We start from the raw sequence: 14,504 nt of genomic DNA, 5'->3' as shown, positions 1-14,504 counted from the left end.
CACCTCATGCCCAGATATTATTTGTCTTCAGGAAGTTTTATGACCGTAGTAACAGCACCAGGACACCAGGAGGCGCAAGAGAGCCTATGTTGGGATTGAGTGGCACGAGAGTGGGACAAGGAATGTGAATCACTCAGATTAGAGTATGCAATTTAAGATGACAGATAGATGAGAAGGCAGATCCCAGTGAGGGGCGGAGACGCTGCGAGTTGGACTGCCTTTTTTACTCTCACTTTCACTTTAAATCAAAGCTTTATCATGTGCAGTCTGTTTCTCACGGCTTTTATAGGCTGTAGCCTGATTTTATAAACGTTTAAACACTTGACATGTTTCTCTGGGTTCAGAAGAAGTCAGTCCGTCACAAGTGTGGATTTCCTCCGTTTCTTACAGTGTAACATACAGTAGATTACAGGGAAGAGGATGTCGGCTTCTACTTTGACCGGGTTGTTGTGCGTCTGCCTGCTGGCTGCGGTGAGCGCAGATTCCCGTAAGTTTCTATTGATTTTACAGCCTGTGGAGAGCAGGCTTCTCGTGTAGCGTAAATATATCGTAATATATCTATAACACTGTGTTTTTGTATAGCAAGGGTGTAACTGTGCATGTTGTGTCGCAGTGTAAATTTCCGTTTCCCTGCTGCTGGCCGCACCCAGCCTGCATGGAATAGTCAAATATGAGAAAGGACAATAACACACAGGCTGCACTAGTCTGTAGGCCAGAAGAAGAAGTAGAACAGAACTGAAAGGAATATGATGGAATACAGTAGAATTTAATAGAAAACAAAAGAATAGAACAGAACAAACTAGGACATAATCGGATATGATGGAATAGAATAGAGTAGAGTAGAATAGAATAGAAGAAAAGTAGAACAGAATAGATTAGAAAACAGTAGAGCAGCAGAATAGATAATAGACAAAGAGTAGAGCAGAATAGATAATAGACAAAGAGTAGAACAGAATAGACAAGAGCAGAAAGAGTATAGTATAGTATGAAAAAAAGTAGAATATAAGAGCACAGATGACAGAAAGTAGAATAAAATATAACAAATATAAGAAGAGAATAGAAGAGTAGAGTAGAACAGAACAGAAAAGAGTAGATGCTACAAAAACTATTCATTTCAGTAAGTAATTTAGTCTTAGAATCTTATTTTTCCTTCAAAACTAAACCAACAAACAAACAAACCAGAAAATATCTAACAATGGGGTGAGGTGATTTCATTGTTCCAATGCAAGTCAACATGTTTCAAGATATTTGTAGTGGAGTCATTTTCTCCATACCAATCTGCCCCATTTCAAGGTACTGACACATTAAAACACTACTGAAACAAGTGAAACTGTATTAAAATCAATTGGAATAATCTCACCCCATTGGTAGAATTCTTCATTAATTTCAACAAAATAAGGTTTTAACACGGAATATGAGACTTCCCCAGTGGATGGCTACTAATGAGAAAGGATGACCATGCTAACAAGCCATTTTAGGATCAATAAAGAACAACCGCTGCAACATTTTCTCCCTTTATGTGACAAGATGAAGAAAACGATCACACTCAAAATGCCAAGGCATGCCTTTAAGTCAAAAACCAGATCGGCTGTTTACCTTGTAGTTGAAGTGTTTCTGCTCCAATCCCCCTGACACTGTCAAAGATCCACACTGCCCAGGACAAGGACTTCACACCCAAATGTAAAATAAAATGTCACAGCATCCCTACTTTTTTGTCTTTGCAGAAGAACCACTCTACAAGAAAGTAGGCGACAGTGTTGTCCTCAGTCCAGACTTGTCCTCTGTGACTGGCCCCATCACCAGCATAGAGTGGAAACATGGATCTGACTTGGCCATGGAGTGGGATGGAGCAGAGGTGGATTCCTACCGTCAATTCAAAGGTATACTGAGACACAGTGGCTGATTTCAGCTCAGATTTTAACGGGGGGATGGGAGGGATGAACTGTTTTCTCTAAGATTTATGCTAAATGACACAGTGGTTAAGGGTTAGATTTAAAGCATACCCACTTTCCCTCAACCTACTTCAGTTAGTGATTTCCCAGTGTTTCCCAGAATGCCTTTCAACCACCCCCAGAGAATGGGCATGAACTTGTTGCATTCAGTACGTGTAGGTGGAGCGAGCAATAACACAGTAACAGCAAGAGAGCATGTTTTTCCAGTTGAGACAGTGAGAGTCTCACCCCTTATGCAAAACACAACATGTCATGTTGCATTCTGGTCTAGTGAGGCTGTCAGTGGAGAAATTGGTCTCTCTCCTCTTCTACGATGGATTTCTCCATATATGATTATTGAACGTTGTTTCAAAACTGGTGGCTCTAGAAAGAAGCCTTTGCTCTGAGTGACTGACACCATAACCTGATGTTTGTTGATGTTTTGGGTAGTTGAAACATTTTCTGATGTTAAACTCCATTGTTGCTGCTCTGGAAATATCTCAACATGACATCATGTCGTCGATATTAGGCTGGTTAACCACGGGAATAAGAAATATACCATTAGTTGTTTTTTTTAACAGTGTTGAAGTGTTTTATGGCTGTTTCTTCCTTCAAATGCAAACTGCTCCAGTTCAGCTGCTTGGCGGCCAACAGTAGAAAGCTGTGGCTGTACAGGACAACTGTGTGTTTTAGTCAGGTTTCCTGGTTGAATAAGGGTCAGATAACGGTAAGAACTCTGTTGAGAAGCTAACCCTAACCATGTTGGTGCATATTTGAAGATCGCGGTGACCTGAACATTTCAACTGGAGCACTGAGGATCACAGGATTGACCAGAGAAGACAGTGGATTGTACACAGCAGAGCTCAACAACAAAGCCACCAGCCAGACTCAACTCAGTGTCATCTGTAAGTGTATTATGTTGGCAGTTTGATGTGGAGTTGTGTGTTGTTTTCCCCTGAATTCACCACTTGGTTTTAACATCGGTTGTGTCCAAAACCCCCCTTCATGTTACATGTTTCTTAATGTAAAGTGCACATTACATGAAAAAAGTGTGTGAGTGTCTGTCTGTTTCTTTTTCAATCTGTTTGCATTGAGACAGAGAAATCAAGAAAAACAGAGGTAAGGGCCATAATTGTAATGTCCTTTTCCTCCTCTCAACAACAGCTCCTGTTCCTAAACCTACCGTCTCTACATCATGTGACACTGAATTGACCGTCTGTCTTCTGACCTGTGATGGAGACACCAGGGGCGCTGAACCAGTCACCTACAGCTGGAGTCAAGGTGACATGGTACTGCCCACGTTACCCAAGCAACGCAATATTACAAAGGTATACAGTATGGTGATTCTGGTGATGGGGTGGATGTGTGTGTTTGTTTGTCCCTCTGTTTTTTTGGCTGTGTTTCTTTCTGTCCATGTGCGAGTTAGTGAATGCCCATTGGACATTGGATTCTGGAATATCATGGAATTTTGAGAGGTGTATTCCAGACAGGGAAAGTCAGGGATTTTGATAAATTCGCTGGGGAAGTCAGGGAATATCAGGGAATTTAACAAATCGGTCACTGTACAGGAACACACCAGAATGTATTTTCCAACCTGTTTCTACTAGCTGGTGATTTTCAGCTGTTTTTCTCCACAGCAAGCCGAAATATAGTGGCAACCAGACTATTTAGCCCTTTAGACCTTTTATGAGCAAACAACATTAACAAATCTGAAAGAAATAAAAATGTCAGGTTACTGAAGCACTCTGATTATACAATTTTCCATCAGGGCTATGATGGGAAACCTGTGAATGACTGACAGAATGAGAATGTGTATAGCTTAGGTAGCAGCATCAGTGCACTGTGTGTAAGAAATTCCCCTCAACAGAGCGTATTACACAGTGTTGTATAGAGAGAGATCTGTATGGTTTGTGGATGCTTCCAATTAGCTAATTTGGGCAGCAGGTTGGCTGAAGCTTGAACCATACTTATGTGAAGGTGCACATAAACATCTCTGCGGAGGGACGCATAGAAAGGGTTTTTGGGTAAGTGTAACTCGCAGAGGAACCGACATGCACACCCCCGGATTCTCAGCTGCACGTCGAGCTCATCTGCGGTCCTGTGCATCTAACAAACACTGATTGGTTGAGCAGGGAAGGATTTCCGGCAGCATGGCGTCAGCACGGAAGCAAAACTGTGCTGTATCCATTTGACCTCTGACCTCTGACCACATTATTATTAACTGACTGTTGGGAATCTGACATGCACCGACTCCTTTTAATCAAAAGGCACCAAGTGAGAATTTTAAACAAGACTAAGAGTCTAACAATCTAACTCCCTGTGGCACACTTTCACCCACGTGACCATAAAGTGGAGAACAGAGCGACCGACTGATCGACAATGCGAGCCATAGAACCCCTGTTGTCACGGGGCTAAAAATAAATGTTTATGAGTCATTGGTTTTGAGCTTATAATTTAGTTATTGGTTGAGCTTTGCGCTTATTCTAACTATTTCACTTATTTTAAAGGAGGATGATTCTCTCGAGAGACTGATCAGCTGTTCACTGACGAACCCAGTCAGTTATGAGCACAGCGAAGACATCAGCAACCCCCTCTACCATAGTGAGTTACCACTTTCACACATTTAATGCAGCACTGAGTCATACGTCTCATTTTTCTTAAAGCAATATTCCACTTCGTTTTAACATGGGGGTTATTTGGCTCTTGACCGCCATGAAAACCATAATATGATGCAGCTGGGACGAGTTTGAAGTGTTTGGATGAGGTCATGAAAATAGCCTGAAAACTGACATTTAACACGTGTGTGAACAGATTCAACAACATATCCTGCTTTTAAGATAATAAAGCAGCAATTGGCCAGTCGTCATTTTGTGTTTCTATTCTTGGTTTACACTAAAACTAGTACTTAAAAATAAAAGTAGATCCGGTCTCCCAAATAGGAACTATCTCTCCTAAATGGCATCCCTATGCTATCTTCTCATCTATCAATAAAAATACTATTTGGCAAAATGACATTCTAAAACGTTCAATCAAAAGTCAGCTGAAAATCACAGTAGCGGGATCTGTAGTTGAATCTGTTCATGAACGTGTTACATGTAAGTTTTCAGTTTCAAAATCTGAATACTACAAACTCTTCCAGCTGCATCAGATCTTGGTGAATAGTTTATATTCTAGTTTTCATGGCAGTCAAGAGCCGAACAACCCCCATGTTAAAACTCAGTGGAATATTGCTTTACTGTAAATGAAAAAATCTGCCAATAGGGTGAGATCATTTCACTTGTTTCCAATGCAAATCAACCTATTTCAATCTTCATTTTTTTTTAACAAAGGACCATTTTCTAGTGGAGTGATCTGCCATAGAGGGAAACCAAACACAGAGACTGGCTAACGTAGAGGCTGTCAAATATAGCAGAAATGCAAAAAATGCTGATGACAAACCATGACAAAACAGGGAACCAAGATCAGCCAACAGCAGATTGCAGTAATATGCTTTTAACCAGTAGATGTTATCCTGAAAAGTAGTCTCTATGTTTGGTTTCCCTTTAAAGGACAACTCTGAAATGAAATGAACTCTGGTTATTTTCAACCTGTGCCTTATTTTGGTCACTTACTTCACTGTAGAGCTTCACATTCCAGCTTGAAGGTGTTCTTATTTAAACGCCCACATCAACAATCATTTGTATTAATGAATTTAAAATCAAATATAAACAAACTACGATATTTATCGCTTTTTGTAAATATGGTTGTGAATATAACTGATAATTTGTATTTTTAATACCTTGGACTGCCGACATCGGTGGATACGTTGCTGTGTTTACTGCTTGTGTTGATATACAATTTGCAATGCCAGGTAGGAAATATCGGAGACAGCCAGATTCCCACATATTCTACTGAGCTTGATGTGAAGTGGCTTTCCCAGTTGGCAGCTCATATTTACAGAATATCCAATAAGATATTAACCTGGCATCAGAGTACTTGAGCAGTGTACTTGCCAACTAGCCCATGCTAGTTAAAATAACATATCTAATATCGCAGTATACACAAGTTTCAGGCAATGGACAATCGTAAAATCGGATGTAGGCAGGTCCGTTGCAATGTAGGTGCTACTGTGTTGGAAGGACGTGTTTTAATCACTTTTTGGTTCAACTACTGGACCTAATTTGGCCCTTGAGTGTGTATTGGAGAGGAGTGCTACTGGCGAACTAGAGGAATGTAAAGCTCTACAGTGAAGTAAGTGACAAAACTTTGAACATAATCAATCGTCATGATGGCAAAAACTATGAAAATACAGGCCAGGCTGAAAATAACCCGAATTACCCTTTAATTTGCCTTCTTTCAAGATACTGACATTTGCTTTTGGGAAATTCCTGAAACAAGTGAAACTGCATTGGAACAGTGTAATTATCTCATCTCATACTCAGAATGTTTTAGATTTTTAAAACTGAATATAAGTCATTTTTTGCAGTGCACTTGTCACTGAGACTTCAAATGGCAAAAAATATCTTCTGACACTTAATATACCTAAATATAAAACATAATTAATTGTATAGAATAACTGTGACCATAATTCTTTGGAATATTCTTTTTTTTTTTTTTTCGGTATACAGGGATGCCCGTTGCACTGAAAGGGATCATAGTCTTCTTCTCCCTGCTAGCACTACTATTGGTGCCCATTTTCATACACAGATGGAAAGCAGGTGGGAAGCCAAGAGATACTGTATTTACTTGTACTGAATTCATATTTTTTATTAAAATGTATTTATTTGTATTTGATGTTATTATGTAATCAAACAGATATTTGCCTTTAACAGACATTATTCATATTGCTTTGTGCGTGGTTTATTTATATTTCTTTATATCTGACTGATACTAGTAGTCTAGTCTTGGATTATAAGCATTCTCTTCATGTCTTCCAGGTGTCTGGTTCTATGAAACAGGTAAGGAATCTTCCAAGCTGTGAAAAGGGAGAGAGGTGTGAAAAACCAACATTTAAAGGAAAAATCCACCCAAAACACTTTTAGAAAAACAGCTATTGGCGATGAACGTTGCATTTCTGGGTCCATTTTTTTGTTTGGTGGTGTATTTTTAATATTCCCTGGGATAACTGGCCAAATGTAGACAATGTGACGTCACTGTGATATATTTCCAGTGCAGCTACAATAGAGTTTGACAGCAGAAAATGTTTAGCTATATAAAACATCAACAGTAAACATCAGGTTTTGGTCAGTCCCTCAATCCCTTCTTTCTAGGCTCACAATTTTGCACCTATATGTTCAACAATCATACAGGGAGAAATCCATTGTAGAAGAGTCAGAGATAGCAATGTTTCCACCGACAGTAGCCACAATAGACCAGAATGCACTGCAGCCACAAGACGTTGTGTTATGACTAAGGGGGGGAGGGGGGGGACATACCCTGGTGTTCATAAACTAGTCGGCTAGCTAGGTATATTTATATGCCCATACGGCCACCTTGGATTGAAAGCAACAAATTCATACAGAGCTTGTATCTTGGTTTTGAAATCTGTGCGCACTGTTTAACAACCTGTACTCTCGAATTAGTAGTCCATGCCTTGAAATTAGTAATCAGTTCCCTCAAATCAATAAATCAGTACCTTTGAATTAAAAATCCGTGTCCTCGATTTAGTAATCCATGTCCTCAATTTTACGAGCACCGATCCAGGTCAGTCATATGATGTAGGCATGGAAAGGGGCAGGTAAGGTTAAACATATTAGTTATATGATGCATAACATTATAGAGGGATGTTACAGAATATTATTCAGACTGTTAAGCTGTATGTCAGCCTGAATGGAAAATTGCTGACTCAAAGATGCTGCTGAAGGCACCGTCTCAAGGTCTGTATTAAAGATAACAACTCCTGGTACTAGCCAGGACTGGATGTTACACACTATTCCCTTTGTTAGTTTTTTCTTCTCAGAGATAACTTTAGCTCACCAGTATCCTATCATATATCTTAGTATGTAGCTGCTTTAGATCACCCCACTATTTTCTCTACCTCTTTTAGTATAGTCTGGTTAAATTGAGCTGCTCTGTCTCTGTATACTGTAAACACATGTGCGTGCCTAATAAATGTAGTTCTCTACTGATCAGCACCCAACCAGACTGAGGCTTCGTCTTTCCCTCAACATCATCATCAATATCCTCATTTTAGACTTTCACCCAAAGATTAGGCCGACCCTATTCTGGAGCGGGCAAGCTGAATTTCATGCAGCGTCAGAGTATCCAAGAGTGGATTTTTCCTTTAATGCCTGTTGCTTGGTTTAAAAACACACATAAACAGTCACATCATTTCCTCTACAGCTCTACTTCTCCCCCACTTGACTTTTCTCCACCCTTCCTGTTCACCTCAAACTACGGTTCAAACTTTCACTTCGGCTGAATTTAAGTTTGGCAGACGTCCTGCTATTCATATTCATTTGTGCAAACAGTGATACATACTGGGTTCTTTAACATATTTTTTCCTGTAATTTTTTTTTCCTGCAGCATCCATGCCGTGGGAAGCAGGTCGGTACCTAAATCACTGATGCATTCAAAATAAAAGTGTTGCTGGTAGAAAATGTGCCTAGTAAAGTCCAGGTCACCATGGACTTTCACAGTCTGAAATCTGTGCTGTATTGTCTGGTAATATCACTGTCCTGTTGTCCATCATTATAGACTTCTGGAGGAGGCAGGAGGGGCCGGGTAAGTTTCAGCCAGAGTGCCTCTTATGTTACACCATCTCATCATCTTTTTATCTTTTTGGTGTCAGAATCGCTCGTTTCACACTGCTGTTATGTTTCTGTGTTTTCCTCTTCTCTTCTCTTCTCTTCTCTTCTCTTCTCTTCTCTTCTCTTCTCTTCTCTTCTCTTCTCTTCTCTTCTCTTCTCTTCTCTTCTCTTCCACAGCCAGAGTAGATGATGCAGATAATGAAAGCCCATCAGCTACAGGCAAGTCACCAAGGCGTTGATGTTTCGAAAGCTGTCGCAAATATCCATTAGCGTTAGCATCCAATATATGAGATATCGGTTTAATCAGCTTGTATCATGTTTTCCTGCAGGAAATGAGAAGGCTATATACAAAGCAAATGGAGAGAAGGATAGCGTTGGTATGTACTGCTTTTCTCAGCAATGATTTGCCATCTTACTATATACTGCATGCAGAGCGCACGTTACAGCTCTGACTGCATAAGTATACAACTATACAAGTATAGTATAAAGTTTGCATTGAATTGAATTGACAGTGAGCTAAAGTTGGTCTATTTTACTGCTGACTCCTCTACAATTTAATAATGATTCAAGATCAAAAGATGAATATGAGACAAAAGAACTGACTGCCAGCTTTTGATTATGAATCTTTACTGGCCTCTATGTTGAAACTATAACTGTTAAAACTGGTTCAGCGGGCCTGTTCCTGTATTCACAACACTGTGTGTTTGAGTCCACCTCATGAACCATAGCCTACTATTATAATCTCACCTGATTACAGATCACCAGGTTATTTAATTATCATGTGCCATCATTCAATATTTCATATATTATCATTACTTTTTAATATTTTTACTAACATTTCTTATGATTTATTACCATTAACTGCCATTATCATTAATCCATGAACAGAGGCTGCTGAGTCTAATGCCACTAGTGCTGCTACAGAGGAGAGACAACCAGAAGGCAAGATACTACATATTCTATCAACATTCATTCATTCATTATCTTTACCCAGCTTCCTAGTGACGGGAAACAAGGGAGTCAAGGGAAACACCCTGGACATGTCACCATTCAATCAACACACTGAAGAAAACAGATTCAATGGATAGGTCACCTATTTGTCTATAATATGCCCAGATAATTATTTACTCACTCTATAACTGTCTAGTCCTCATCTATTTAAAACAATATTTCACTTAGGTAGAAAATTTTCACCCTATGCAAAACCTTCAACAGATAGCCTGTGGGTTTGGTATTAGCTACCCTCGGACACTAAAACTGAATAACAGTGCTGAAAACGTTGCTCGTCAGGCATGCTTAAGGGATTGCTTTTTAGTATCGGTCATTTTCAAATAAAAACTGCTAAATGCTTTTGAACTGTATTTGATAACTGGTGTGATGGGAACACTCAATCCTTATTTAAATGTTGGGGGAATTTTCTGCCAGAAGATATTGGGGATACCTGTACTAGTCCAAACCAATGATTCTAGTGTGCTAAAAGCAAAATCATACTGGTGCTATCCATATAATCCTTTGATTTGCTATCCATTTGTGCCGTTGACCATTTTAACAGCAGTGAACTAAAACAAACTGTTTGACAGATACTATATGTGTGACACATTTCTTTTCTTGTACCATTTGGCAGCGGAGGGACTGATGACAGCAGATGGCCAAGCAACACCAGACCAGGAACAGTAACTGTGTGCAACCAGGAGATTTTGTCCCAGGCCAGAGGATCAAACCAGAGTCACAGCTATTTACTTTAGGGATTCAAAGGGACTTGACAGCACTTAAAACAGAGTCTCTATAACAATGTTAACAGCACTAAACGTGAGAGCAGTGGCTTTGACTGAATGTACATTCAACCAAAGCATTTCACTTAAGATCAGGCCGGCAGCTTTTAAACTCTGAAGACTAAGTGTTGTTTTCCAATACATCTGTTTGTCTAGTTGTTTACAGTACACATGTTGTGTTAGTTTTCAAACAACATGAATTAAAGATGTGTTAACAGATACATGTTGATACAACATCAGGATCAGCACTAGGCACAGACAATTTGAGAGCAAAAGAAATGTTTGGTAATCTTTTTACCTGATATTATTTGTGGTGAGGGTCATGGTGGCTGTTTTAAAGTAACAGAACAGCTTTTTCTTGCTTATGTTTTAGTGAACATAACGATAAACCGAAAATCTACAGGAATACACACCAATGAATGCCTTCTAGGAGGATAAGCTGCGACTGTCAGGGCAAAGGCTCAGGGGTTTGAGCCCCATGTGAACCCTGTGTATGTACCTGTATGTTGGAAATCTTTTGATACTCATACCATACCCATTCCAATGCTTCAAATTTGATGCTAGTTCTAAAATTATACTTTTTGAAACCTTTGTTTGTTGAATGGAAGCAGATTTTACTATGAAACAGAGTAACGTTTGTACCTGCCATCTGTTTTTCAAAACAGAATCAGACATTCTCAGTAAAAATGGCATTAAGGTACTAAAAAAATCATCAGATTTCAGGGTTAGCACTACTCCTGCCTGCACAGCTTTTGTTACTATACATGTTGTTTTGGAAAGTAACACAAGAAATGTGAAGCCCCCTACTAGATCAACAGATGTGGTAAAAGGGCTTTTTAAGACTCCAATGTTACAGCCTGTTTTAGACATAAGGCATTGGTTTATCCAGCTGTTTTATCCTGCTTGGATTACCAGGTGGGTAGGGTTTACCACATTAGGACAATGCAATGAAGGCCAGAAAGTTTAGACAATCACAGGGAAGTATTTGAAACCCAGCTGAGTATGCTTTTCTGACTGACAGAAATACCTGACACCATCTGGTACTTCAAGCACTTTAAGGCAAATGCTGAGAATGATTTGTGAACACGATTTGAGACAGTTCTGGTTTGGACTCATTCAGCTTCGCAGCAGAAAAGTCCAGCTTTTACTGTGTGGAGAAAGATTGGGCTGTGCAGCACAGGAGACCAGCAGAGGGAAGAAAGGTCACCATTGTGTGGTTTGGGACACAAGCTCAAACAACAACTAAGGCCTTGTACATTACGGCTGACTCCTCTGTAACAGTTACTGTGCGTGTGTGTGTGTGTGAGTGTGTGTGTGCGTACGAGTGACAAAGAATGCATGAACTACTCTTTCAGCTTGTTTCTTTCCTTCTTTCTTTCTCTGTGTATTTGTACATGGGACATACAGAAGTATTGTAAAATGAAGTGGTGTGGGATTTCAGCCTTACTGTTCAAGCAAGAGGTCAATCTATTGTCAAGCAGAATTATTGTTGCTTTTTTTTTGGCATCAAATGCTAACAATTTTCTTACACCACAAAACACTCCTCTGTTTATTTTACTCATCACTAGCTTTCATTGTGTGTGTTTTAATGATGTTCGCTCTACTTTGAGGTCATGATTCTCAGTTGAAGCTTGAGTATTACATTGTTGTTGGTATTGTTGTTATGATGCTGTGTGTGTACATGTGGGTTTTGTGTGCAGAATGTATATGTATAATTTAATTCAAGGCAATCAAACAGATGAGACGACATGTTACGTTGGTTTTGATGGGAAAGTGGCATTAAGTGCATCTTGATACTTGAATGAATTATGATGGACTGACAGATGATCTGACTAAAATGAAATAAAATATATCACAAATAAAATGATAAACCAAAAAAGTGTCAAAAGTCTTAGAAATGAGATTAACAATTAAAAGTGCTAAAATATAATTTATGTGAATTTTCTGTTTAACTCATTATTTGCACTGACCTTCCAAAATGAGATACAATAACCAACAAATATAGATCACAACAGTTTCCTTGAAAGTTCAAAAATAGAGGGGCTTGCTTGATGCTGGAAAAAATCTGAGATTACATTTTGCACCATCTACTGTTCCAAGGTGAAATTACATGTGGGGGGGACTGTAATGGGGGGACTGTAATGTTATCGTAATGTATTCTGCAGTGAAATGTAAGTCGATTGTTATCTTTCAATATATAGAAATTTAGGCTACATTTTTTATTTTTGTTTCAGCCTAGGTAAATGGAAACATTTTGGAAGAACAAGGTTATTTGCATCTTCAACTCTGAGCAAGTATAAAAATGTTTGTTTGAAAACACTAGAGTCCAGTAGATTACCAGACATTGACACAACTTATTTCATTCATATTAGTCATGTAGGCTATGTGAGCTCTTTTGCCTATGGTATTTAACTGGAAAATGCTTGTTGACTACTGACTGCCCACCCAAGAGTTGCGTTCTTGCAAAATGCTACTGAGTCTACAAATTTCAAATAATACCCATAAGAATCCTATTCGACTTTGTCCTGATAATAATAGTAATCATGCTACTACAAATATTAATAATAATAATAACAGTAATGATATATAATAAATCTATTTTGCAAAAATTGTTTGGTCGCTCACCATGCCATATCAAGGGTCAAGGGAGTGGCATCAGAGGGGCCCTCCACCTTTGGGGCCAGGTCATCTTTAACCACAGCAATGTCAGTCTGCAAAGCAGAAGCTGGACATTCAGCAGTCAGGTCAGCTGGAGCCGGGGCACAGTGGGATTTGACACCGAGATCCTCCGTAACAGAAGCCTCCTCTGCCACAGCCGCAGAAGAAGTCAAGTCACCTCCGTCCTGAGCAGAGGGAACCTCCACATTTTCAGCCAGGGCTGTTTGGATGGGCTGGCGAACGGCTGGTAACCAGGCATTCAGGGTGGGCTGGGAGGGCCGGGGGGTACAGGAAGACACCTCAGTGAACAGTGTCTCCCAAAATGCTGATGTGGTGTTGGATGCATAATCCAGCATATCCTGCATGGTCATGGATTCATTTTCCAACATCCACAGTGCATTCTCAAAATTTAGAAGCACTGTGGCCTTCTCTGGGTCGTCAGTGCAGCGTAGCCGCGGGTTGGTGACTTTAAGTCTTTAACCAAATTGGCTAGGCAACTCTCAACTGTTCTGGGGTCATATCTCGGTTGATATTGGCGGCCGTATTGGGACTTCTCACATGTGGTTGCCCCTCTGAGGACCCTTCTAATGGAGTCCTTGCTCAGTATCGTATGGGATGTCCTGGGGGCCTGGGTGGTACAGGAGGCCTGGGGGGTACGGGGGGCCTGGGGGGTACGGGGGGCCTGGGTGGTACGGGAGGCCTTGGGGGTACCGGAGGCCTTTGGGAGTACCGGAGGCCTTGGGGGTACCGGAGGCCTTGGGGGTACAAGAGGCCTTGGGGGTACCGGAGGCCTGGGATGGCTGGGGGACACCGGAAGATACAGAAATGAACAAGCTATCCCAAAGTGCCGTGCTGGAGTTAGATGGCTTTGCGTAGTCCAGCATTTCCTGTATTGTCATCTCGCCATTAGACAACATCCAGACTGCGTTCTCAACATGGAGACGCAGTGTGGCCTCTTTTGGGTCGTCGGTGAAGCATAGCCGAGGATAACCTGGTAACCTTAAGGATTTCAATCAAACTGGCTAGCCTGCTCCCAACTAGCTTGCGTTCCTGTCGGCGGCTGTGACCTTCCTGTGAGAACGCCCCTTTCAGGGCCCTCCAAACGGAGTCCTTGCTCAGTATAATCTGGAAGAAGACAAGAGCAGAAGAAGAGTAATGGTTAATTGTCATGTCATTTCATCTCCATGTCTCACAAACACAACCTACACGATCCCATTCCCTGTACTACATGATATAGTACAGGGAATGCTGTTCATAAAACCATGTATCTACACAATCCTATCACTAGTCAAGTGTACATTAATAACCCACACTGGCCTATGAGGATTTTGTGAATACACAGCTAAAAATTACCATGCCCTTTCACACCAAGTGCGGATTATTCGCGCGGAAATTTATTTTAAAAAAAAAAGGGT

The 14,504-nt window shown here is 40.3% G+C and overlaps 1 protein-coding gene across 1 annotated transcript; it reads left to right on the top strand.

Annotated features, from left to right (window-relative positions):
- Positions 1–245: 245 nt before the first annotated feature.
- Positions 246–12,345, top strand: LOC139663150 (SLAM family member 9-like). The gene is made up of 13 exons (XM_071541705.1): positions 246–487; positions 1,725–1,880; positions 2,711–2,836; positions 3,096–3,259; positions 4,439–4,532; positions 6,539–6,628; positions 6,848–6,868; positions 8,436–8,456; positions 8,607–8,633; positions 8,837–8,878; positions 8,989–9,036; positions 9,548–9,601; positions 10,284–12,345. Exons 1-13 carry the CDS (start codon positions 421–423, stop codon positions 10,334–10,336), a joined length of 963 nt encoding a protein of 320 aa, XP_071397806.1. The 5' UTR covers positions 246–420; the 3' UTR covers positions 10,337–12,345.
- The last annotated feature ends 2,159 nt before the right edge of the window (positions 12,346–14,504 follow it).

Source organism: Centroberyx affinis, unplaced genomic scaffold (genome assembly GCF_046629955.1).
Source record: "Centroberyx affinis isolate AG114_WGS23_722 - 3 ecotype Tasmania unplaced genomic scaffold, CSIRO-AGI_Caff_v1 ptg003932l_1, whole genome shotgun sequence".
Lineage (NCBI taxonomy): Eukaryota > Metazoa > Chordata > Actinopteri > Beryciformes > Berycidae > Centroberyx > Centroberyx affinis.
This window is presented reverse-complemented; position numbering and strand designations above follow the sequence as displayed.

Bases quoted from the DNA above. Each gene is read 5' to 3' on its own strand.
- LOC139663150 (XM_071541705.1), top strand. From the start codon at position 421: ATGTCGGCTTCTACTTTGACCGGGTTGTTGTGCGTCTGCCTGCTGGCT. The intron at 6,629-6,847 runs GTGGGAAGCCAA...CATGTCTTCCAG, and splicing joins CATACACAGATGGAAAGCAG to GTGTCTGGTTCTATGAAACA. The intron at 8,879-8,988 runs GCAAGTCACCAA...GTTTTCCTGCAG, and splicing joins TGAAAGCCCATCAGCTACAG to GAAATGAGAAGGCTATATAC.